The sequence below is a fragment of the Oncorhynchus masou genome, unplaced genomic scaffold (genome assembly GCF_036934945.1).
Source record: "Oncorhynchus masou masou isolate Uvic2021 unplaced genomic scaffold, UVic_Omas_1.1 unplaced_scaffold_2043, whole genome shotgun sequence".
Classification (NCBI taxonomy): domain Eukaryota; kingdom Metazoa; phylum Chordata; class Actinopteri; order Salmoniformes; family Salmonidae; genus Oncorhynchus; species Oncorhynchus masou.
The window spans coordinates 37,501-62,034 of NW_027008531.1; the positions used below are offsets into that span (position 1 = coordinate 37,501).

Genomic DNA, 24,534 nt, shown 5'->3' on the forward strand with positions numbered 1-24,534 from the left:
GCACGAAAGTACGTTCATCTCTAGGAGACAGAACATGTCTCCTTCCTGAGCGGTATGACGGCTGCATGGTCCCATGGTGTTTATACTTGTGTACTATTGTTTGTACAGATGAACGTGGCACCTTCAGGTGTTTGGAAATTGCTCCCAAGGATGAACCAGACTTATGGAGGTCTACAATTTTCTTCTGAGGTCTTGGCTGATTTCTTTTGATTTTCCCATGATGTCAAGCAAAAAGGCACTGAGTTTGAAGGTTGGCCTTGAAATACATCCACAGGTACACCTCCAATTGACTCAAATGATGTCAATTAGCCTATCAGAAGCTTCTAAAGCCATGACATAATTTTCGGGAATTTTCCAAGCTGTTTAAAGGCACAGTCAACTTAGTGTATGTAAACTTCTGACGCACTGGAATTGTGATACAATGAATTATAAGTGAAATAATCTTTCTGTAAACAATTGTTGGAAAAATTACTTGTGTCCTGCACAAAGTAGATGTCCTATAAACTGTCCTATAAACTATAAACTATAGTTTGTTAACAATAAATTTGTGGAGTGGTTGTAAAACGAGTTCTAATGACTCCAACCAAAGTGTATGTAAACTTCCCACCTCAACTGTCTGTCTCCAACACCTCCCTTTGGTTCCTTCCCCAGGCGTTATTGTTTCTGGTCCAGTGTTCATGTCTGTACCCGTGCTTCTTGTTTTGTTCATTTATTAAATACACTCCCTGAACCTGCATCCCGACTCCCAGCGCTACAGTTCCATCTAGTCTATCTACATCTATGATATACATCTCGTCTATGAGACCAGGCTGAATATCTTGAAAAACTTGACTGCTGCAAAACATTTCGGAACTGTCTTGATTAATGAAGATATTAAATCTTTAACTCTCCATTCCGGTGTTTTTCTCCCTCCCTCCCTCCCTCCCTCCCTCCCTCCCTCCCTCCCTCCCTCCTCCCTCCCTCCCTCCCTCCCTCCCTCACTCTCTCCTCCCCACCTCCCTCCCTCTCTCCCTCCCTGCCCCCTCCCTCCCTCCCACCCACTCTCTCCCTCCCCACCTCCCCACCCTCCCTCTCTTCTAGCTGTGAGGAACTTTGTTTTGATTCCTCAACACACGTCTCCAGACTCGGCAGTGAAGGAGGTTGACGCTCTGTACGATGTGGCCGCTGACGTCAGAGCTCGCTGGAACACCAATGTGACTATACAACACACACACACACACAAACACAGGCACAGGCACGCACACACACACTCCTCCTCTGTAGTAGTTCTGCTAGGGGACTTCAATACTGGCTTTGATTTTATTTTCTCTCTATGGACTCTACACACACACACACACCAACTGACACACACACACACTGACACACACACACACACACACCAACTGACACACACACACACACTGACACGTGTATACTGACTCCACACACACACATATAACCATTACCCTTTATATTCATGATGAAAAAAAAATATAAAATAATAATAATAAATAAAATATGATTTAGTATTTAATCATATTAATATTATTATTACTACCCATGAGGCCAAAGAGGGAGATGTTGGTCTTTAACTGCAGGAAAGGGCTACCCTGTCTCCTCTCCTTCATCTTCATCATCTGATCTCCACCTCTTTATCGACACTGATTGAAGTGGATTTAACTAAGTGACATCAATGAGGGATCATATCTTTAACCCGGATCCACCTGGTCAGTGTGTCATGGAAATGTATCGTACAATCACTGCTGCTATTCTTGTTTATCATATATTCTGATGTCACCTCACCCCTCTACATACAGTACTCTATCACTCCAGTATCCCTGGTTATCATATATTCTGATGTCACCTCACCCCTCCACATACAGTACTCTATCACTCCAGTATCCCTGTTTATCATATACTCTGATGTCACCTCACCCCTCCACATACAGTACTCTATCACTCCAGTATCCCTGGTTATCATATATTCTGATGTCTCCTCTATCACTCCAGTATCCCTGGTTATCATATATTCTGATGTCACCTCACCCCTCTACATACAGTACTCTATCACTCCAGTATCCCTGGTTATCATATATTCTGATGTCTCCTCACCCCTCTACATACAGTACTCTATCACTCCAGTATCCCTGCATGTTGTAAATATGCTATTGGAACTGACCCTGTATATACAGTGGGGCAAAAAAAGTATTTAGTCAGCCACCAATTGTGCAAGTTCTCCCACTTAAAAAGATGAGAGAGGCCTGTAATTTTCATCATAGGTACACTTCAACTATGACAGACAAAATGAGAGAAAAAAATCCAGAAAATCACATTGTAGGATTTTTAATGAATTTATTTGCAAATTATGGTGGAAAATAATTACGTTTTGGACAGAGTGCCCCGTGGTGGTGGTGGGGTTATGGTATGGGCAGGCATAAGTTAAGGATAATGAACACAATTGCATTTTATCGATGGCAATTTGAATGCACAGAGATACTGTGATGAGATCCTGAGGCCCATTGTTGTGTCATTCATACACCGCCCTCACCTCATGTTTCAGCATGATAATGCTCTGCCCCATGTCGCAAGGACCTGTACACAATTCCTGGACGCTGAAAATGTCCCAGTTCCTTCATGACCTGCATCCTCACCAGACATGTCACCCATTGAGCATGTTTGGGATGCTCTGGATAGACATGTCACCTATTGAGCATGTTTGGGATGCTATGGATAGACATGTCACCTATTGAGCATGTTTGGGATGCTCTGGATAGACATGTCACCTATTGAGCATGTTTGGGATGCTCTGGATAGATGTGTACGACAGCGTGTTCCAGTTCCCGCCAATATCCAGCAACTTTGAACAGCCATTGAAGAGGACTGGGTCAACATTCCACAGGCCACAATCAACAGCCTGATCAACTCTAGGTGAAGGAGATGTGTCGCGCTGCATGAGGCAAATGGTGGTCACACCAGATACTGACTGGTTTTCTGATCCACACTCCTACTGTTTTATTAAGGTGTCTGACCAACAGATGCAGATCTGTATTCCCAGTCATGTGAAATCTGTAGATCAGGGCCTAATGAATTGATTTAAATTGACTCATTTCCTCATATGAACTGTAACTCAGTAAAATCTTTGAAATTGTTGCATGTTGGGTTTATATTTTTGTTCAGTGTTGTACTACATTGATGTTGATTATTGCATTGTTGGGTTTTAAGAGTTTACAAGATAAAAGGCATTCCACTGTTCTTGTGCACGTAACATTAAAACATGAAACTTGACTTGCACGCAAAGGTTTGATCGATTGATGAATTGATTGATGAATTGATCGATTGATTGATTGATGAATTGATCGATTGATTGATTGATGAATTGATCGATTGATTGATGAATTGATCGATTGATTGATGAATTGATTGATTGATTGATGAATTGATCGATTGATTGATTGATGAATTGATTGATTGATTGAAGAATTGATCGATTGATTGATTCATGCATTGATCGATTTATTGATTGATGTATTGATCGATTGATTGATTGATGTATTGATCGATTGATTGATTGGTTGATGAAATGATTGATTGATAGATTTATTGATTGATTGGCAGGACATAGTGCTGCTGGGGGACTTCAACGCAGGCTGTCGCTACGTCAGTGGATCAGACTGGCAGCGGATACGTCTCTTCACAGACCACAGATACCACTGGCTGATCCCTGACCACGCTGACACCACGGTCTCCAACACCGACTGTCCCTACGACAGGTCAGAGACACCTATACACACACACACTGGCTGATACCTGACCACGCTGACACCACGGTCTCCAACACCGACTGTCCCTACGACAGGTCAGAGACACCTATACACACACACACTGGCTGATACCTGACCACGCTGACACCACGGTCTCCAACACCGACTGTCCCTACAACAGGTCAGAGACACCTATACACACACACACTGGCTGATACCTGACCACGCTGACACCACGGTCTCTAACACCGACTGTCCCTACGACAGGTCAGAGACACCTATACACATGCAACCACAAACACACACATTTACACACACACATTTCCAACACACACACACACACCAACTGCCCCCACGACAGGTCAGACCTAGCATAGTCACACACTCACACAAACTTACACACACACACACACACACACACACACACACACACACACACACACACACACACACACACACACACACACACACACACACACACACACACACACACACACACACACAAACTCACACACACACCAACTCACACACACACTCACTCACAGACTAACTGTTGGTCTGGTTGTGAAGGGTGGTGGCCACCACTGAGATGATGAGAGGAGTGGTCCATGGGTCGGCTGAGGTGTTCAACTACATGACTCACCTGAAGCTCAGCCACAGCATGGTAACAACTCTTGCCCCTTAAAGGTGGACTCAGTCAGATGATGTGGCACGAAGTCAACACAATATCGGGTCAATTTACACAACTGATGGCATTGAAGCGCGAGGGTAAACTTTCATTGTCTCATACACAGGATAGGTGCAGTGGAATGTGTTGTTGTACAGGGTCAGTCATAGTAGTGTGATAGGTGTTGTTTTACAGGGTCAGTCATAGTAGTGTGATAGGTGTTGTTGTACAGGGTCAGTCATAGTAGTATGATAGGTGTTGTTTTACAGGGTCAGTCATAGTAGTGTGATAGGTGTTGTTGTACAGGGTCAGTCATAGTAGTGTGATAGGTGTTGTTGTACAGGGTCAGTCATAGTAGTATGATAGGTGTTGTTTTACAGGGTCAGTCATAGTAGTGTGATAGGTGTTGTTTTACAGGGTCAGTCATAGTAGTATGATAGGTGTTGTTGTACAGGGTCAGTCATAGTAGTGTGATAGGTGTTGTTTTACAGGGTCAGTCATAGTAGTGTGATAGGTGTTGTTTTACAGGGTCAGTCATAGTAGTATGATAGGTGTTGTTGTACAGGGTCAGTCATAGTAGTATGATAGGTGTTGTTTTACAGGGTCAGTCATAGTAGTATGATAGGTGTTGTTTTACAGGGTCATAGTAGTATGATAGGTGTTGTTGTACAGGGTCAGTCATAGTAGTATGATAGGTGTTGCTGTACAGGGTCAGTCATAGTAGTATGATAGGTGTTGTTTTACAGGGTCAGTCATAGCAGCATGATAGGTGTTGTTTTACAGGGTCAGTCATAGTAGTATGATAGGTGTTGTTTTACAGGGTCATAGTAGTATGATAGGTGTTGTTGTACAGGGTCAGTCATAGTAGTATGATAGGTGTTGCTGTACAGGGTCAGTCATAGTAGTATGATAGGTGTTGTTTTACAGGGTCAGTCATAGTAGTGTGATAGGTGTTGTTTTACAGGGTCAGTCATAGTAGTATGATAGGTGTTGTTTCACAGGGTCAGTCATAGTAGTATGATAGGTGTTGTTTTACAGGGTCAGTCATAGTAGTATGGTAGGTGTTGTTGTACAGGGTCAGTCATAGTACTATGATAGGTGTTGTTTTACAGGGTCAGTCATAGTAGTATGATAGGTGTTGTTTTACAGGGTCAGTCATAGTAGTGTGATAGGTGTTGTTCTACAGGGTCAGTCATAGTAGTATGATAGGTGTTGTTGTACAGGGTCAGTCATAGTAGTATGATAGGTGTTGTTTTACAGGGTCAGTCATAGTAGTGTGATAGGTGTTGTTTTACAGGGTCAGTCATAGTAGTATGATAGGTGTTGTTGTACAGGGTCAGTCATAGTAGTATGATAGGTGTTGTTTTACAGGGTCATAGTAGTATGATAGGTGTTGTTGTACAGGGTCAGTCATACTAGTATGATAGGTGTTGTTTTACAGGGTCAGTCATAGTAGTGTGATAGGTGTTGTTTTACAGGGTCAGAGTAGTATGATAGGTGTTGCTTTACAGGGTCAGTCATAGTAGTATGATAGGTGTTGTTTTACATTGTCAGTCATAGTAGAATGATAGGTGTTGTTCTACAGGGTCAGTCATAGTAGTATGATAGGTGTTGCTTTACAGGGTCAGTCATAGTAGTATAATAGGTGTTGTTGTACAGGGTCAGTCATAGTAGTATGATAGGTGTTGTTTTACAGGGTCATAGTAGTATGATAGGTGTTGTTCTACAGGGTCAGTCATAGTAGTATGATAGGTGTTGTTTACAGGGTCAGTCATAGTAGTATGATAGGTGTTGTTCTACAGGGTCATAGTAGTATGATAGGTGTTGTTTTACAGGGTCAGAGTAGTATGATAGGTGTTGTTGTACAGGGTCAGTCATAGTAGTATGATAGGTGTTGTTTTACAGGGTCAGTCATAGTAGTATGATAGGTGTTGTTGTACAGGGTCAGTCATAGTAGTATGATAGGTGTTGTTTACAGGGTCAGTCATAGTAGTATGATAGGTGTTGTTTTACAGGGTCAGTCATAGTAGTATGATAGGTGTTGTTTTACAGGGTCAGTCATAGTGGTATGATAGGTGTTGTTTTACAGGGTCATAGTAGTATGATAGGTGTTGTTGTACAGGGTCATAGTAGTATGATAGGTGATGTTGTACAGGGTCAGTCATAGTAGTATGATAGGTGTTGTTTTACAGGGTCAGAGTAGTATGATAGGTGTTGTTTTACAGGGTCAGTCATAGTAGTATGATAGGTGTTGTTGTACAGGGCCAGTCATAGTAGTATGATAGGTGTTGTTTTACAGGGTCAGTCATAGTAGTATGATAGGTGTTGTTTTACAGGGTCAGTCATAGTAGTGTGATAGGTGTTGTTGTACAGGGTCAGTCATAGTAGTATTATAGGTGTTGTTGTACAGGGTCATAGTAGTATGATAGGTGTTGTTTTACAGGGTCAGTCATAGTAGTATGATATGTGTTGTTTTACAGGGTCAGTCATAGTAGTATGATAGGTGTTGTTTTACAGGGTCATAGTAGTATGATAGGTGTTGTTTTATAGGGTCAGTCATAGTAGTATGATAGGTGTTGTTGTACAGGGTCAGTCATAGTAGTATGATAGGTGTTGTTTTATAGGGTCAGTCATAGTAGTATGATAGGTGTTGTTTTACAGGGTCATAGTAGTATGATAGGTGTTGTTTTACAGGGTCAGTCATAGTAGTATGATAGGTGTTGTTTTACAGGGTCATAGTAGTATGATAGGTGTTGTTTTACAGGGTCAGTCATAGTAGTGTGATAGGTGTTGTTTTACAGGGTCGTAGTAGTATGATAGGTGTTGTTTTACAGGGTCAGTCATAGTAGTATGATAGGTGTTGTTGTACAGGGTCAGTCATAGTAGTATGATAGGTGTTGTTTTACAGGGTCAGTCATAGTAGTATGATAGGTGTTGTTTTACAGGGTCAGTCATAGTAGTGTGATAGGTGTTGTTTTACAGGGTCGTAGTAGTATGATAGGTGTTGTTTTACAGGGTCAGTCATAGTAGTATGATAGGTGTTGTTTTATAGGGTCAGTCATAGTAGTATGATAGGTGTTGTTTTACAGGGTCAGTCATAGTAGTGTGATAGGTGTTGTTGTACAGGGTCAGTCATAGTAGTATGATAGGTGTTGTTTTACAGGGTCAGTCATAGTAGTATGATAGGTGTTGTTTTATAGGGTCAGTCATAGTAGTATGATAGGTGTTGTTTTACAGGGTCAGTCATAGTAGTGTGATAGGTGTTGTTGTACAGGGTCAGTCATAGTAGTATGATAGGTGTTGTTTTACAGGGTCAGTCATAGTAGTATGATAGGTGTTGTTTTACAGGGTCATAGTAGTATGATAGGTGTTGTTTTACAGGGTCAGTCATAGTAGTGTGATAGGTGTTGTTTTACAGGGTCAGTCATAGTAGCATGATAGGTGTTGTTTTACAGGGTCATAGTAGTATGATAGGTGTTGTTTTACAGGGTCAGTCATAGTAGTGTGATAGGTGTTGTTTCACAGGGTCGTAGTAGTATGATAGGTGTTGTTTTACAGGGTCAGTCATAGTAGTATGATAGGTGTTGTTTTACAGGGTCATAGTAGTATGATAGGTGTTGTTTTACAGGGTCAGTCATAGTAGTGTGATAGGTGTTGTTTTACAGGGTCAGTCATAGTAGTGTGATAGGTGTTGTTGTACAGGGTCAGTCATAGTAGTATGATAGGTGTTGTTTTACAGGGTCAGTCATAGTAGTATGATAGGTGTTGTTTTACAGGGTCATAGTAGTATGATAGGTGTTGTTGTACAGGGTCAGTCATAGTAGTATGATAGGTGTTGTTTTACAGGGTCAGTCATAGTAGTATGATAGGTGTTGTTTTACAGGGTCATAGTAGTATGATAGGTGTTGTTTTACAGGGTCAGTCATAGTAGTGTGATAGGTGTTGTTGTACAGGGTCAGTCATAGTAGTATGATAGGTGTTGTTTTACAGGGTCAGTCATAGTAGTATGATAGGTGTTGTTTTACAGGGTCAGTCATAGTAGTATGATAGGTGTTGTTTTACAGGGTCAGTCATAGTAGTGTGATAGGTGTTGTTGTACAGGGTCAGTCATAGTAGTGTGATAGGTGTTGTTGTACAGGGTCATAGTAGTATGATAGGTGTTGTTTTACTGGGTCAGACATAGTGGTATGATAGGTGTTGTTGTACAGGGTCAGTCATAGTAGTGTGATAGGTGTTGTTTTACAGGGTCAGAGTAGTATGATAGGTGTTGTTGTACAGGGTCAGTCATAGTAGTATGATAGGTGTTGTTTTACAGGGTCAGTCATAGTAGTATGATAGGTGTTGTTGTACAGGGTCAGTCATAGTAGTATGATAGGTGTTGTTTTACAGGGTCAGTCATAGTAGTATGATAGGTGTTGTTGTACAGGGTCAGTCATAGTAGTGTGATAGGTGTTGTTGTACAGGGTCATAGTAGTATGATAGGTGTTGTTTTACTGGGTCAGACATAGTGGTATGATAGGTGTTGTTGTACAGGGTCAGTCATAGTAGTGTGATAGGTGTTGTTTTACAGGGTCAGTCATAGTAGTATGATAGGTATTGTTTTACAGGGTCATAGTAGTATGATAGGTGTTGTTTTACAGGGTCAGTCATAGTAGTGTGATAGGTGTTGTTTTACAGGGTCGTAGTAGTATGATAGGTGTTGTTTTACAGGGTCAATCATAGTAGTATGATAGGTGTTGTTTTATAGGGTCAGTCATAGTAGTATGATAGGTGTTGTTTTACAGGGTCAGTCATAGTAGTGTGATAGGTGTTGTTGTACAGGGTCAGTCATAGTAGTATGATAGGTGTTGTTTTACAGGGTCATAGTAGTATGATAGGTGTTGTTTTACAGGGTCAGTCATAGTAGTGTGATAGGTGTTGTTTTACAGGGTCAGTCATAGTAGTATGATAGGTGTTGTTTTACAGGGTCAGTCATAGTAGTATGATAGGTGTTGTTTTACAGGGTCAGTCATAGTAGTGTGATAGGTGTTGTTGTACAGGGTCAGTCATAGTAGTGTGATAGGTGTTGTTGTACAGGGTCAGTCATAGTAGTATGATAGGTGTTGTTTTACAGGGTCAGACATAGTAGTGTGATAGGTGTTGTTGTACAGGGTCATAGTAGTATGATAGGTGTTGTTGTACAGGGTCAGTCATAGTAGTATGATAGGTGTTGTTTTACAGGGTCAGTCATAGTAGTATGATAGGTGTTGTTGTACAGGGTCAGTCATAGAAGTATGATAGGTGTTGTTTTACAGGGTCAGTCATAGTAGTATGATAGGTGTTGTTGTACAGGGTCAGTCATAGTAGTGTGATAGGTGTTGTTGTACAGGGTCATAGTAGTATGATAGGTGTTGTTTTACTGGGTCAGACATAGTGGTATGATAGGTGTTGTTGTACAGGGTCAGTCATAGTAGTGTGATAGGTGTTGTTTTACAGGGTCAGTCATAGTAGTATGATAGGTATTGTTTTACAGGGTCATAGTAGTATGATAGGTGTTGTTTTACAGGGTCAGTCATAGTAGTGTGATAGGTGTTGTTTTACAGGGTCGTAGTAGTATGATAGGTGTTGTTTTACAGGGTCAGTCATAGTAGTATGATAGGTGTTGTTGTACAGGGTCAGTCATAGTAGTATGATAGGTGTTGTTTTACAGGGTCAGTCATAGTAGTATGATAGGTGTTGTTTTACAGGGTCAGTCATAGTAGTGTGATAGGTGTTGTTTTACAGGGTCGTAGTAGTATGATAGGTGTTGTTTTACAGGGTCAGTCATAGTAGTATGATAGGTGTTGTTTTATAGGGTCAGTCATAGTAGTATGATAGGTGTTGTTTTACAGGGTCAGTCATAGTAGTGTGATAGGTGTTGTTGTACAGGGTCAGTCATAGTAGTATGATAGGTGTTGTTTTACAGGGTCAGTCATAGTAGTATGATAGGTGTTGTTTTATAGGGTCAGTCATAGTAGTATGATAGGTGTTGTTTTACAGGGTCAGTCATAGTAGTGTGATAGGTGTTGTTGTACAGGGTCAGTCATAGTAGTATGATAGGTGTTGTTTTACAGGGTCAGTCATAGTAGTATGATAGGTGTTGTTTTACAGGGTCATAGTAGTATGATAGGTGTTGTTTTACAGGGTCAGTCATAGTAGTGTGATAGGTGTTGTTTTACAGGGTCAGTCATAGTAGCATGATAGGTGTTGTTTTACAGGGTCATAGTAGTATGATAGGTGTTGTTTTACAGGGTCAGTCATAGTAGTGTGATAGGTGTTGTTTCACAGGGTCGTAGTAGTATGATAGGTGTTGTTTTACAGGGTCAGTCATAGTAGTATGATAGGTGTTGTTTTACAGGGTCATAGTAGTATGATAGGTGTTGTTTTACAGGGTCAGTCATAGTAGTGTGATAGGTGTTGTTTTACAGGGTCAGTCATAGTAGTGTGATAGGTGTTGTTGTACAGGGTCAGTCATAGTAGTATGATAGGTGTTGTTTTACAGGGTCAGTCATAGTAGTATGATAGGTGTTGTTTTACAGGGTCATAGTAGTATGATAGGTGTTGTTGTACAGGGTCAGTCATAGTAGTATGATAGGTGTTGTTTTACAGGGTCAGTCATAGTAGTATGATAGGTGTTGTTTTACAGGGTCATAGTAGTATGATAGGTGTTGTTTTACAGGGTCAGTCATAGTAGTGTGATAGGTGTTGTTGTACAGGGTCAGTCATAGTAGTATGATAGGTGTTGTTTTACAGGGTCAGTCATAGTAGTATGATAGGTGTTGTTTTACAGGGTCAGTCATAGTAGTATGATAGGTGTTGTTTTACAGGGTCAGTCATAGTAGTGTGATAGGTGTTGTTGTACAGGGTCAGTCATAGTAGTGTGATAGGTGTTGTTGTACAGGGTCATAGTAGTATGATAGGTGTTGTTTTACTGGGTCAGACATAGTGGTATGATAGGTGTTGTTGTACAGGGTCAGTCATAGTAGTGTGATAGGTGTTGTTTTACAGGGTCAGAGTAGTATGATAGGTGTTGTTGTACAGGGTCAGTCATAGTAGTATGATAGGTGTTGTTTTACAGGGTCAGTCATAGTAGTATGATAGGTGTTGTTGTACAGGGTCAGTCATAGTAGTATGATAGGTGTTGTTTTACAGGGTCAGTCATAGTAGTATGATAGGTGTTGTTGTACAGGGTCAGTCATAGTAGTGTGATAGGTGTTGTTGTACAGGGTCATAGTAGTATGATAGGTGTTGTTTTACTGGGTCAGACATAGTGGTATGATAGGTGTTGTTGTACAGGGTCAGTCATAGTAGTGTGATAGGTGTTGTTTTACAGGGTCAGTCATAGTAGTATGATAGGTATTGTTTTACAGGGTCATAGTAGTATGATAGGTGTTGTTTTACAGGGTCAGTCATAGTAGTGTGATAGGTGTTGTTTTACAGGGTCGTAGTAGTATGATAGGTGTTGTTTTACAGGGTCAATCATAGTAGTATGATAGGTGTTGTTTTATAGGGTCAGTCATAGTAGTATGATAGGTGTTGTTTTACAGGGTCAGTCATAGTAGTGTGATAGGTGTTGTTGTACAGGGTCAGTCATAGTAGTATGATAGGTGTTGTTTTACAGGGTCATAGTAGTATGATAGGTGTTGTTTTACAGGGTCAGTCATAGTAGTGTGATAGGTGTTGTTTTACAGGGTCAGTCATAGTAGTATGATAGGTGTTGTTTTACAGGGTCAGTCATAGTAGTATGATAGGTGTTGTTTTACAGGGTCAGTCATAGTAGTGTGATAGGTGTTGTTGTACAGGGTCAGTCATAGTAGTGTGATAGGTGTTGTTGTACAGGGTCAGTCATAGTAGTATGATAGGTGTTGTTTTACAGGGTCAGACATAGTAGTGTGATAGGTGTTGTTGTACAGGGTCATAGTAGTATGATAGGTGTTGTTGTACAGGGTCAGTCATAGTAGTATGATAGGTGTTGTTTTACAGGGTCAGTCATAGTAGTATGATAGGTGTTGTTGTACAGGGTCAGTCATAGAAGTATGATAGGTGTTGTTTTACAGGGTCAGTCATAGTAGTATGATAGGTGTTGTTGTACAGGGTCAGTCATAGTAGTGTGATAGGTGTTGTTGTACAGGGTCATAGTAGTATGATAGGTGTTGTTTTACTGGGTCAGACATAGTGGTATGATAGGTGTTGTTGTACAGGGTCAGTCATAGTAGTGTGATAGGTGTTGTTTTACAGGGTCAGTCATAGTAGTATGATAGGTATTGTTTTACAGGGTCATAGTAGTATGATAGGTGTTGTTTTACAGGGTCAGTCATAGTAGTGTGATAGGTGTTGTTTTACAGGGTCGTAGTAGTATGATAGGTGTTGTTTTACAGGGTCAATCATAGTAGTATGATAGGTGTTGTTTTATAGGGTCAGTCATAGTAGTATGATAGGTGTTGTTTTACAGGGTCAGTCATAGTAGTGTGATAGGTGTTGTTGTACAGGGTCAGTCATAGTAGTATGATAGGTGTTGTTTTACAGGGTCATAGTAGTATGATAGGTGTTGTTTTACAGGGTCGTAGTAGTATGATAGGTGTTGTTTTACAGGGTCAATCATAGTAGTATGATAGGTGTTGTTTTATAGGGTCAGTCATAGTAGTATGATAGGTGTTGTTTTACAGGGTCAGTCATAGTAGTGTGATAGGTGTTGTTGTACAGGGTCAGTCATAGTAGTATGATAGGTGTTGTTTTACAGGGTCATAGTAGTATGATAGGTGTTGTTTTACAGGGTCAGTCATAGTAGTGTGATAGGTGTTGTTTTACAGGGTCAGTCATAGTAGTATGATAGGTGTTGTTTTACAGGGTCAGTCATAGTAGTATGATAGGTGTTGTTTTACAGGGTCAGTCATAGTAGTGTGATAGGTGTTGTTGTACAGGGTCAGTCATAGTAGTGTGATAGGTGTTGTTGTACAGGGTCAGTCATAGTAGTATGATAGGTGTTGTTTTACAGGGTCAGACATAGTAGTGTGATAGGTGTTGTTGTACAGGGTCATAGTAGTATGATAGGTGTTGTTGTACAGGGTCAGTCATAGTAGTATGATAGGTGTTGTTTTACAGGGTCAGTCATAGTAGTATGATAGGTGTTGTTGTACAGGGTCAGTCATAGAAGTATGATAGGTGTTGTTTTACAGGGTCAGTCATAGTAGTATGATAGGTGTTGTTGTACAGGGTCAGTCATAGTAGTGTGATAGGTGTTGTTGTACAGGGTCATAGTAGTATGATAGGTGTTGTTTTACTGGGTCAGACATAGTGGTATGATAGGTGTTGTTGTACAGGGTCAGTCATAGTAGTGTGATAGGTGTTGTTTTACAGGGTCAGTCATAGTAGTATGATAGGTATTGTTTTACAGGGTCATAGTAGTATGATAGGTGTTGTTTTACAGGGTCAGTCATAGTAGTGTGATAGGTGTTGTTTTACAGGGTCGTAGTAGTATGATAGGTGTTGTTTTACAGGGTCAATCATAGTAGTATGATAGGTGTTGTTTTATAGGGTCAGTCATAGTAGTATGATAGGTGTTGTTTTACAGGGTCAGTCATAGTAGTGTGATAGGTGTTGTTGTACAGGGTCAGTCATAGTAGTATGATAGGTGTTGTTTTACAGGGTCATAGTAGTATGATAGGTGTTGTTTTACAGGGTCAGTCATAGTAGTGTGATAGGTGTTGTTTTACAGGGTCAGTCATAGTAGTATGATAGGTGTTGTTTTACAGGGTCAGTCATAGTAGTATGATAGGTGTTGTTTTACAGGGTCAGTCATAGTAGTGTGATAGGTGTTGTTGTACAGGGTCAGTCATAGTAGTGTGATAGGTGTTGTTGTACAGGGTCAGTCATAGTAGTATGATAGGTGTTGTTTTACAGGGTCAGACATAGTAGTGTGATAGGTGTTGTTGTACAGGGTCATAGTAGTATGATAGGTGTTGTTTTACAGGGTCAGTCATAGTAGTATGATAGGTGTTGTTTTACTGGGTCAGACATAGTGGTATGATAGGTGTTGTTGTACAGGGTCAGTCATAGTAGTCCTTCCCCCCTGGAGCGAATCAGGGTTAAGTGCCTTGGTCAAGGCCACATGGACAGATTTTTCACCTTGTCGGCTCGGGTATTGGAACCGGCAACATTTGGGTTACTGGACCAAGGCTCTAACCCAGTGGTCACCAACTACTGGTCGATGAAACTGTCGGAACGTTGATTTGAGACATCCGATTGGCCAGCGCAGTATGAGAACTCGATTAAGCCACAGATCTCCCGGTCCGCCGGGTAGGCGGAGTTTGTCTTTTCAGACAAATGATTCGGTTCCAACCGCCAACAGGGCTTCTGAATCAAGTGCACCAACCACCAACAGGGCTTCTGAATCAAGTGCACCTACCACCAACAGGGCTTCTGAATCAAGTGCACCAACCACCAACAGGGATTCTGAATCAAGTGCACCAACAGGGCTTCTGAATCAAGTGCACCAACAGGGCTTCTGAATCAAGTGCACCAACCACCAACAGGGCTTCTGAATCAAGTGCACCAACAGGGCTTCTGAATCAAGTGCACCAACAGGGCTTCTGAATCAAGTGCACCAACAGGGCTTCTGAATCAAGTGCACCAACAGGGCTTCTGAATCAAGTGCACCAACAGGGCTTCTGAATCAAGTGCACCAACAGGGCTTCTGAATCAAGTGCACCAACAGGGCTTCTGAATCAAGTGCACCTATCGCCAACAGGGCTTCTGAATCAAGTGGACCAACCACCAACAGGGCAACACAAATACAACAAAAAAAGTCAAGCAAGCCTTTTATCATTGGCTTCCCCACAGAACTGTTTGGTGATCGACTAGGAATGCCTTGAAGATCGACCGGTTGGTGACCACTGCTCTAACCAGTAGGCTACCTGCCCTCAACCTCTCCTCTGCCCAGGTCCCGTAGCTACCACGTTGTAGCAGCGTGAAGCGCACCTGTGCAGATACTTTTTGGGACTGTGTCATAGCAAAGTCTCAGCAAGGGTTCATTTCAGAATATGTGGTGATGCTCACTGCAACGTCATCTCACTGAGTCTACCTTTAACCCAAAAAAAGTGTGATATTTTGGGTTGTTGATGATTTATTTCTTAGCCGTTCATATGGTACAATGATTCTCTACACTTGCTAGTTTTGTCACATACAATGAAATTAGGGGAAGTATTAGAATTTTAGCAACCAGGAAATGGAGGAGCGATTTCTGCATATTTCCCCTCAAGTCAGGCTTCCCCTCGACAGTAAATAAACTCTTATCTCTAGTCTGTGCATTTCTACACAATTTAAAAACTCTCAGCAAAAACAAGCAAAATTGACTCAGTCAATAGGAGACTGAACATTCACCTCAGTCAATAGGAGACTGGACATTCACCTCAGTCAATAGGAGACTGGACATTCACCTCAGTCAATAAGAGACTGGACATTCACCTCAGTCAATAGGAGACTGAACATTCACCTCAGTCAATAGGAGACTGAACATTCACCTCAGTCAATAGGAGACATTCACCTCAGTCAATAAGAGACTGGACATTCACCTCAGTCAATAGGAGACTGGACATTCACCTCAGTCAATAGGAGACTGGACATTCACCTCAGTCAATAAGAGACTGGACATTCACCTCAGTCAATAAGAGACTGGACATTCACCTCAGTCAATAGGAGACTGAACATTCACCTCAGTCAATAGGAGACTGAACATTCACCTCAGTCAATAGGAGACTGAACATTCACCTCAGTCAATAGGAGACTGGACATTCACCTCAGTCAATAGGAGACTGAACATTTACCTCAGTCAATAAGAGACTGAACATTCACCTCAGTCAATAAGAGACTGAACATTCACCTCAGTCAATAGGAGACTGGACATTCACCTCAGTCAATAAGAGACTGAACATTCACCTCAGTCAATAGGAGACTGAACATTCACCTCAGTCAATAGGAGACTGGACATTCACCTCAGTCAATAAGAGACTGAACATTCCCCTCAGTCAATAGGAGACTGAACATTCCCCTCAGTCAATAGGAGACTGAACATTCACCTCAGTCAATAAGAGACATTCACCTCAGTCAATAGGAGACCGAACATTCACCTCAGTCAATAAGAGACTGAACATTCACCTCAGTCAATAGGAGACTGAACATTCACCTCAGTCAATAAGAGACTGAACATTCACCTCAGTCAATAGGAGACTGAACATTCACCTCATTCAATAGGAGACTGAACATTCACCTCATTCAATAGGAGACTGAACATTCCCCTCATTCAATAGGAGACTGAACATTCCCCTCAGTCAATAGGAGACTGAACATTCCCCTCAGTCAATAGGAGACTGAACATTCCCCTCAGTCAATAGGAGACTGAACATTCCCCTCAGTCAATAAGAGACTGGACATTCACCTCAGTCAATAAGAGACTGAACATTCCCCTCAGTCAATAAGAGACTGGACATTCACCTCAGTCAATAGGAGACTGAACATTCACCTCAGTCAATAGGAGACTGAACATTCACCTCAGTCAATAGGAGACTGAACATTCACCTCAGTCAATAGGAGACCGAACATTCACCTCAGTCAATAGGAGACTGGACATTCACCTCAGTCAATAAGAGACTGAACATTCACCTCAGTCAATAGGAGACTGGACATTCACCTCAGTCAATAAGAGACTGAACATTCACCTCAGTCAATAGGAGACTGAACATTCACCTCAGTCAATAGGAGACTGAACATTCACCTCAGTCAATAAGAGACTGAACATTCACCTCAGTCAATAGGAGACTGAACATTCACCTCAGTCAATAGGAGACTGAACATTCACCTCAGTCAATAGGAGACTGAACATTCACCTCAGTCAATAGGAGACTGGACATTCACCTCAGTCAATAAGAGACTGAACATTCACCTCAGTCAATAAGAGACATTCACCTCAGTCAATAAGAGACATTCACCTCAGTCAATAAGAGACTGAACATTCACCTCAGTCAATAGGAGACTGAACATTCACCTCAGTCAATAGGAGACTGAACATTCACCTCAGTCAATAGGAGACTGAACATTCACCTCAGTCAATAAGAGACTGAACATTCACCTCAGTCAATAAGAGACTGAACATTCACCTCAGTCAATAGGAGACTGAACATTCACCTCAGTCAATAAGAGACTGGACATTCACCTCAGTCAATAGGAGACATTCACCTCAGTCAATAGGAGACTGAACATTCACCTCAGTCAATAAGAGACTGAACATTCACCTCAGTCAATAGGAGACTGGACATTCACCTCAGTCAATAAGAGACTGGACATTCACCTCAGTCAATAAGAGACTGGACATTCACCTCAGTCATTAGGAGACATTCACCTCAGTCAATAGGAGACTGGACATTCACCTCAGTCAATAAGAGACTGAACATTCACCTCAGTCAATAAGAGACTGAACATTCACCTCAGTCAATAAGAGACTGAACATTCACCTCAGTCAATAGGAGACTGAACATTCACCTCAGTCAATAGGAGACTGAACATTCACCTCAGTCAATAGGAGACTGAACATTCACCTCAGTCAATAAGAGACTGAACATTCACCTCAGTCAATAGGAGACTGGACATTCACCTCAGTCAATAAGAGACTGGACATTCACCTCAGTCAATAAGAGACTGGACATTCACCTCAGTCAATAGGAGACTGAACATTCACCTCAGTCAATAGGAGACTGAACATTCACCTCAGTCAATAAGAGACTGAACATTCACCTCAGTCAATAGGAGACTGAACATTCACCTCAGTCAATAGGAGACTGAACATTCACCTCAGTCAATAGGAGACTGAACATTCACCTCAGTCAATAAGAGACTGAACATTCACCTCAGTCAATAAGAGACTGGACATTCACCTCAGTCAATAAGAGACTGAACATTCACCTCAGTCAATAAGAGACTGAACATTCACCTCAGTCAATAAGAGACTGGACATTCACCTCAGTCAATAAGAGACTGAACATTCACCTCAGTCAATAGGAGACTGGACATTCACCTCAGTCAATAGGAGACTGGACATTCACCTCAGTCAATAGGAGACATTCACCTCAGTCAATAGGAGACATTCACCTCAGTCAATAGGAGACATTCACCTCAGTCAATAAGAGACATTCACCTCAGTCAATAAGAGACTGGACATTCACCTCAGTCAATAAGAGACATTCACCTCAGTCAATAGGAGACTGGACATTCACCTCAGTCAATAGGAGACTGAACATTCACCTCAGTCAATAAGAGACTGGACATTCACCTCAGTCAATAAGAGACTGAACATTCACCTCAGTCAATAGGAGACTGGACATTCACCTCAGTCAATAGGAGACATTCACCTCAGTCAATAGGAGACATTCACCTCAGTCAATAGGAGACATTCACCTCAGTCAATAAGAGACATTCACCTCAGTCAATAAGAGACTGAACATTCACCTCAGTCAATAAGAGACTGGACATTCCCCTCAGTCAATAAGAGACTGGACATTCACCTCAGTCAATAAGAGACTGAACATTCACCTCAGTCAATAGGAGACTGGACATTCACCTCAGTCAATAGGAGACTGAACATTCACCTCAGTCAATAGGAGACTGAACATTCACCTCAGTCAATAGGAGACTGAACATTCACCTCAGTCAATAGGAGACTGAACATTCACCTCAGTCAATAGGAGACTGAACATTCACCTCAGTCAATAAGAGACTGGACATTCACCTCAGTCAATAGGAGACATTCACCTCAGTCAATAAGAGACATTCACCTCAGTCAATAAGAGACTGGACATTCACCTCAGTCAATAAGAGACATTCACCTCAGTCAATAAGAGACTGAACATTCACCTCAGTCAATAAGAGACTGAACATTCACCTCAGTCAATAGGAGACATTCACCTCAGTCAATAAGAGACATTCACCTCAGTCAATAAGAGACTGGACATTCACCTCAGTCAATAAGAGACATTCACCTCAGTCAATAAGAGACTGAACATTCACCTCAGTCAATAAGAGACTGGACATTCACCTCAGTCAATAGGAGACTGAACATTCACCTCAGTCAATAGGAGACTGAACATTCACCTCAGTCAATAGGAGACTGAACATTCACCTCAGTCAATAGGAGACTGGACATTCACCTCAGTCAATAGGAGACTGAACATTCACCTCAGTCAATAGGAGACTGAACATTCACCTCAGTCAATAAGAGACATTCACCTCAGTCAATAAGAGACTGGACATTCACCTCAGTCAATAAGAGACTGAACATTCACCTCAGTCAATAGGAGACTGAACATTCACCTCAGTCAATAGGAGACTGGACATTCACCTCAGTCAATAGGAGACTGGACATTCACCTCAGTCAATAGGAGACATTCACCTCAGTCAATAGGAGACATTCACCTCAGTCAATAGGAGACTGGACATTCACCTCAGTCAATAGGAGACATTCACCTCAGTCAATAAGAGACATTCACCTCAGTCAATAGGAGACTGGACATTCACCTCAGTCAATAGGAGACTGAACATTCACCTCAGTCAATAGGAGACTGGACATTCACCTCAGTCAATAAGAGACTGAACATTCACCTCAGTCAATAGGAGACTGGACATTCACCTCAGTCAATAAGAGACTGGACATTCACCTCAGTCAATAAGAGACAGCTACTTGTATTTGCCTTCTAATCAGAATGATTTTAGCAGCCCATTTTAAACGGTTGGTGTCGAGCTAGGTAGAGTAACAGTGTCTTAGTGGTACATCTCTACTCTCTCTCCCCCTCTCAGGCATTGGCTGTCAGCGACCACTACCCCGTTGAGGTGAAGCTGATTGGTCACGCCCCTGCTGCATGAGCCCGCCTCCAGGAAGTGTTCAGACACTCTCAAATGGCACCCTATTCACTGCGAAGTGCACTACTTTGGACCAGAACCTTCTATAGGGAATAGGGTGTCATCACCACGACGTGTTTCAATAAAACTCAGTCGAACTGTGTCCCTGTTATTGTTTGTGTCCAACATTCAAGCTGAAACAAGTGCTTTATAAGAGATGGAAGAGTTACATATGAATTCTACATTCGTTTAGGAGTTTGGTTCTGTTTGTCCCTCAGTAACAGCTCAGACACCAGTGGAATGATGTCCAATCAGAAACACCTATTAAACACGCATGGCTACTGTTTGATCAATTAAACCCAACCGTTTGAAGGTTTTAAGATTGAGACAGACTAAATATGTAGAAAAGCAATTTAAACATGTGGCTTGGGGTGGTCAAGCGGTCCATGTTGCTGCCTCTGGACCACATGTACAATGTACCACTGACAGCGTGGGTTGGAATCCAGCCTCGTGCTCATCCACCTCTCTCTCCTACCTTCCACCTCTTCCATCACTCTCTCTCTCCTACCTTTCACCTCTTCCATCACTCTCTCTCTCCTACCTTCCACCTCTCTCTCCTACCTTCCACCTCTCTCTCCTACCTTCCACCTCTCTCTCCTACCTTCCACCTCTTCCATCATTCTCTCTCTCCTACCTTCCACCTCTCTCTCCTACCTTCCACCTCTCTCTCCTACCTTCCACCTCTCTCTCCTACCTTCCACCTCTCTCTCCTACCTTTCACCTCTCTCTCCTACCTTTCACCTCTCTCTCCTACCTTCCACCTCTTCCATCACTCTCTCTCTCCTACCTTTCACCTCTCTCTCTCCTACCTTTCACCTCTCTCCTACCTTCCACCTCTCTCCTACCTTCCACCTCTTCCATCATTCTCTCTCTCCTACCTTCCACCTCTCTCTCTCCTACCTTCCACCTCTCTCTCTCCTACCTTCCACCTCTCTCTCCTACCTTCCACCTCTCTCTCCTACCTTCCACCTCTCTCTCCTACCTTCCACCTCTCTCTCCTACCTTCCACCTCTCTCTCCTACCTTCCACCTCTCTCTCCTACCTTCCACCTCTCTCCTACCTTCCTCCTCTCTCTCCTACCTTCCACCTCTCTCCTACCTTCCACCTCTCTCTCCTACCTTCCACCTCTCTCTCCTACCTTCCACCTCTTCCATCACTCTCTCTCCTACCTTCCACCTCTCTCTCTCCTACCTTCCACCTCTCTCTCTCCTACCTTTCATCTCTCTCTCCTACCTTCCACCTCTCTCTCTCCTACCTTCCACCTCTCTCTCCTACCTTCCACCTCTCTCTCTCCTACCTTCCACCTCTCTCTCTCCTACCTTCCACCTCTCTCTCTCCTACCTTCCACCTCTCTCTCTCCTACCTTCCACCTCTCTCTCCTACCTTCCACCTCTCTCTCCTACCTTCCACCTCTCTCTCCTACCTTCCACCTCTCTCTCCTACCTTCCACCTCTCTCTCTCCTACCTTCCACCTCTCTCTCTCTTACCTTCCACCTCTCTCTCTCCTACCTTCCACCTCTCTCTCCTACCTTTCACCTCTTCCATCACTCTCTCTCCTACCTTTCACCTCTCTCTCCTACCTTTCACCTCTTCCATCACTCTCTCTCCTACCTTCCACCTCTCTCTCCTACCTTTCATCTCTCTCTCCTACCTTTCACCTCTCTCTCCTACCTTTCACCTCTCTCTCCTACCTTTCACCTCTTCCATCACTCTCTCCTACCTTTCACCTCTCTCTCCTACCTTTCACCTCTTCCATCACTCTCTCTCCTACCTTCCACCTCTCTCCCTACCTTCCACCTCTCTCCCTACCTTCCACCTCTCTCTCTACCTTCCACCTCTCTCTCCTACCTTCCACCTCTCTCTCCTACCTTTCACCTCTCTCTCTCCTACCTTTCACCTCTCTCCTACCTTCCACCTCTCTCCTACCTTCCACCTCTTCCACCATTCTCTCTCTCCTACCTTCCACCTCTCTCTCTCCTACCTTCCACCTCTCTCTCCTACCTTCCACCTCTCTCTCCTACCTTCCACCTCTCTCTCCTACCTTCCACCTCTTCCACCTCTCTCTCTCTACCTTCCACCTCTCTCTCCTACCTTCCACCTCTCTCTCCTACCTTCCACCTCTTCCATCACTCTCTCTCCTACCTTCCACCTCTCTCTCTCCTACCTTCCACCTCTCTCTCCTACCTTTCATCTCTCTCTCCTACCTTTCATCTCTCTCTCCTACCTTCCACCTCTCTCTCCTACCTTCCACCTCTCTCTCCTACCTTCCACCTCTCTCTCCTACCTTCCACCTCTCTCTCCTACCTTCCACCTCTCTCTCCTACCTTCCACCTCTCTCTCTCCTACCTTCCACCTCTCTCTCTCCTACCTTCCACCTCTCTCTCTCTTACCTTCCACCTCTCTCTCTCCTACCTTTCACCTCTTCCATCACTCTCTCTCCTACCTTTCACCTCTCTCTCCTACCTTTCACCTCTTCCATCACTCTCTCTCCTACCTTCCACCTCTCTCTCCTACCTTTCATCTCTCTCTCCTACCTTTCACCTCTCTCTCCTACCTTTCACCTCTCTCTCTCTTACCTTCCACCTCTCTCTCTCCTACCTTTCACCTCTTCCATCACTCTCTCTCCTACCTTTCACCTCTCTCTCCTACCTTTCACCTCTTCCATCACTCTCTCTCCTACCTTTCACCTCTCTCTCCTACCTTTCACCTCTTCCATCACTCTCTCTCCTACCTTCCACCTCTCTCTCCTACCTTTCATCTCTCTCTCCTACCTTTCACCTCTCTCTCCTACCTTTCACCTCTCTCTCTCTTACCTTCCACCTCTCTCTCTCCTACCTTTCACCTCTTCCATCACTCTCTCTCCTACCTTTCACCTCTCTCTCCCTACCTTTCACCTCTTCCATCACTCTCTCTCCTACCTTCCACCTCTCTCTCCCTACCTTTCATCTCTCTCTCCTACCTTTCACCTCTCTCTCCTACCTTTCACCTCTCTCTCCTACCTTTCACCTCTTCCATCACTCTCTCCTACCTTTCACCTCTCTCTCCTACCTTTCACCTCTTCCATCACTCTCTCTCCTACCTTCCACCTCTCTCTCCTACCTTCCACCTCTCTCTCCTACCTTCCACCTCTCTCTCCTACCTTCCACCTCTCTCTCCTACCTTCCACCTCTCTCTCCTACCTTCCACCTCTCTCTCCTACCTTCCACCTCTCTCTCCTACCTTTCACCTCTCTCTCCTACCTTTCACCTCTTCCATCACTCTCTCTCCTACCTTCCACCTCTTTCCCCTGCTTCTTTATCCAATAAACAAAGAGTCATAATATACTGAATATTTGTAAGACAGACCTGGGACTGTACGTACGTATCAAACGTCTCGGAGTAGAAGAGCAGATCTAGGATCAGTTTAGCCTTTTAGATCACAATGATGAGAAGGTTACATGGCCAGGAACCTGATCCTGGTTCAGCATTCCTACTCGTGAGACACTTTATTCTTAACGGACCCTCTAAACCAGCGTCTCCCCAACTCGGTCCTGGGGCCACACCTGGGTGCATATTAACTTTTGTTGCCCTAACACTACACAGCAGATTCAAATCATCAAAGCTTGATGAGGAGTTGGTTATTTCAAATCAGCTGTGAAGTGCAAAAAAGAACACACACACACACACACACACACACACCCCCGTTGGGGCAGGACAGAATTTAGGCCTGAACTCGTGACATCGTAGAACATGAAACTCAACACACATCCCACGGAAGGTATTTTACAGATGTTTACTTGCAAACCAACAGTACAGGAAAAGATCATACGAAAAAACAAACATTATGTTCACAGACAAAGGCAAGATGACTTACTGTACAATCACCTACATGGTGACAGTGCTCTGTGTTTCAGTCCAAACAGTCAAACATTGTGGCAGGGGGAAATAAGGCCGGGGGTGTGTTCATTAGGATCCCAACGAGCCAAAACGGGGCGTGAACTACCTGATTTTGTCCAATAACAAAACGCTTGTTTTCGTTTTCTGTTGCCCTACGGTCTGCACTAATAAACACACCCCATGTTGTTTCATGAAGGTTGCAGACAGACAGAAATAGAATGAAATACAGCTGACAAAATTCCCTAATAGAGATATATATATATATATATATATATATATATATATACATACA

At 42.9% G+C, this 24,534-nt stretch overlaps 1 protein-coding gene across 1 annotated transcript in view; it reads left to right on the forward strand.

Annotated features, from left to right (window-relative positions):
- The window catches only part of LOC135532811 (deoxyribonuclease-1-like), a 26,026-nt gene extending 5,562 nt beyond the window's left edge, over nucleotides 1-20,464 (forward strand). The window contains 4 exon segments of the mRNA XM_064960244.1: nucleotides 1,081-1,193; nucleotides 3,595-3,749; nucleotides 4,311-4,404; nucleotides 20,266-20,464. Coding sequence (XP_064816316.1) covers nucleotides 1,081-1,193; nucleotides 3,595-3,749; nucleotides 4,311-4,404; nucleotides 20,266-20,331 — 428 coding nt within the window. The 3' untranslated portion in view covers nucleotides 20,332-20,464.
- Nucleotides 20,465-24,534: the final 4,070 nt, after the last annotated feature.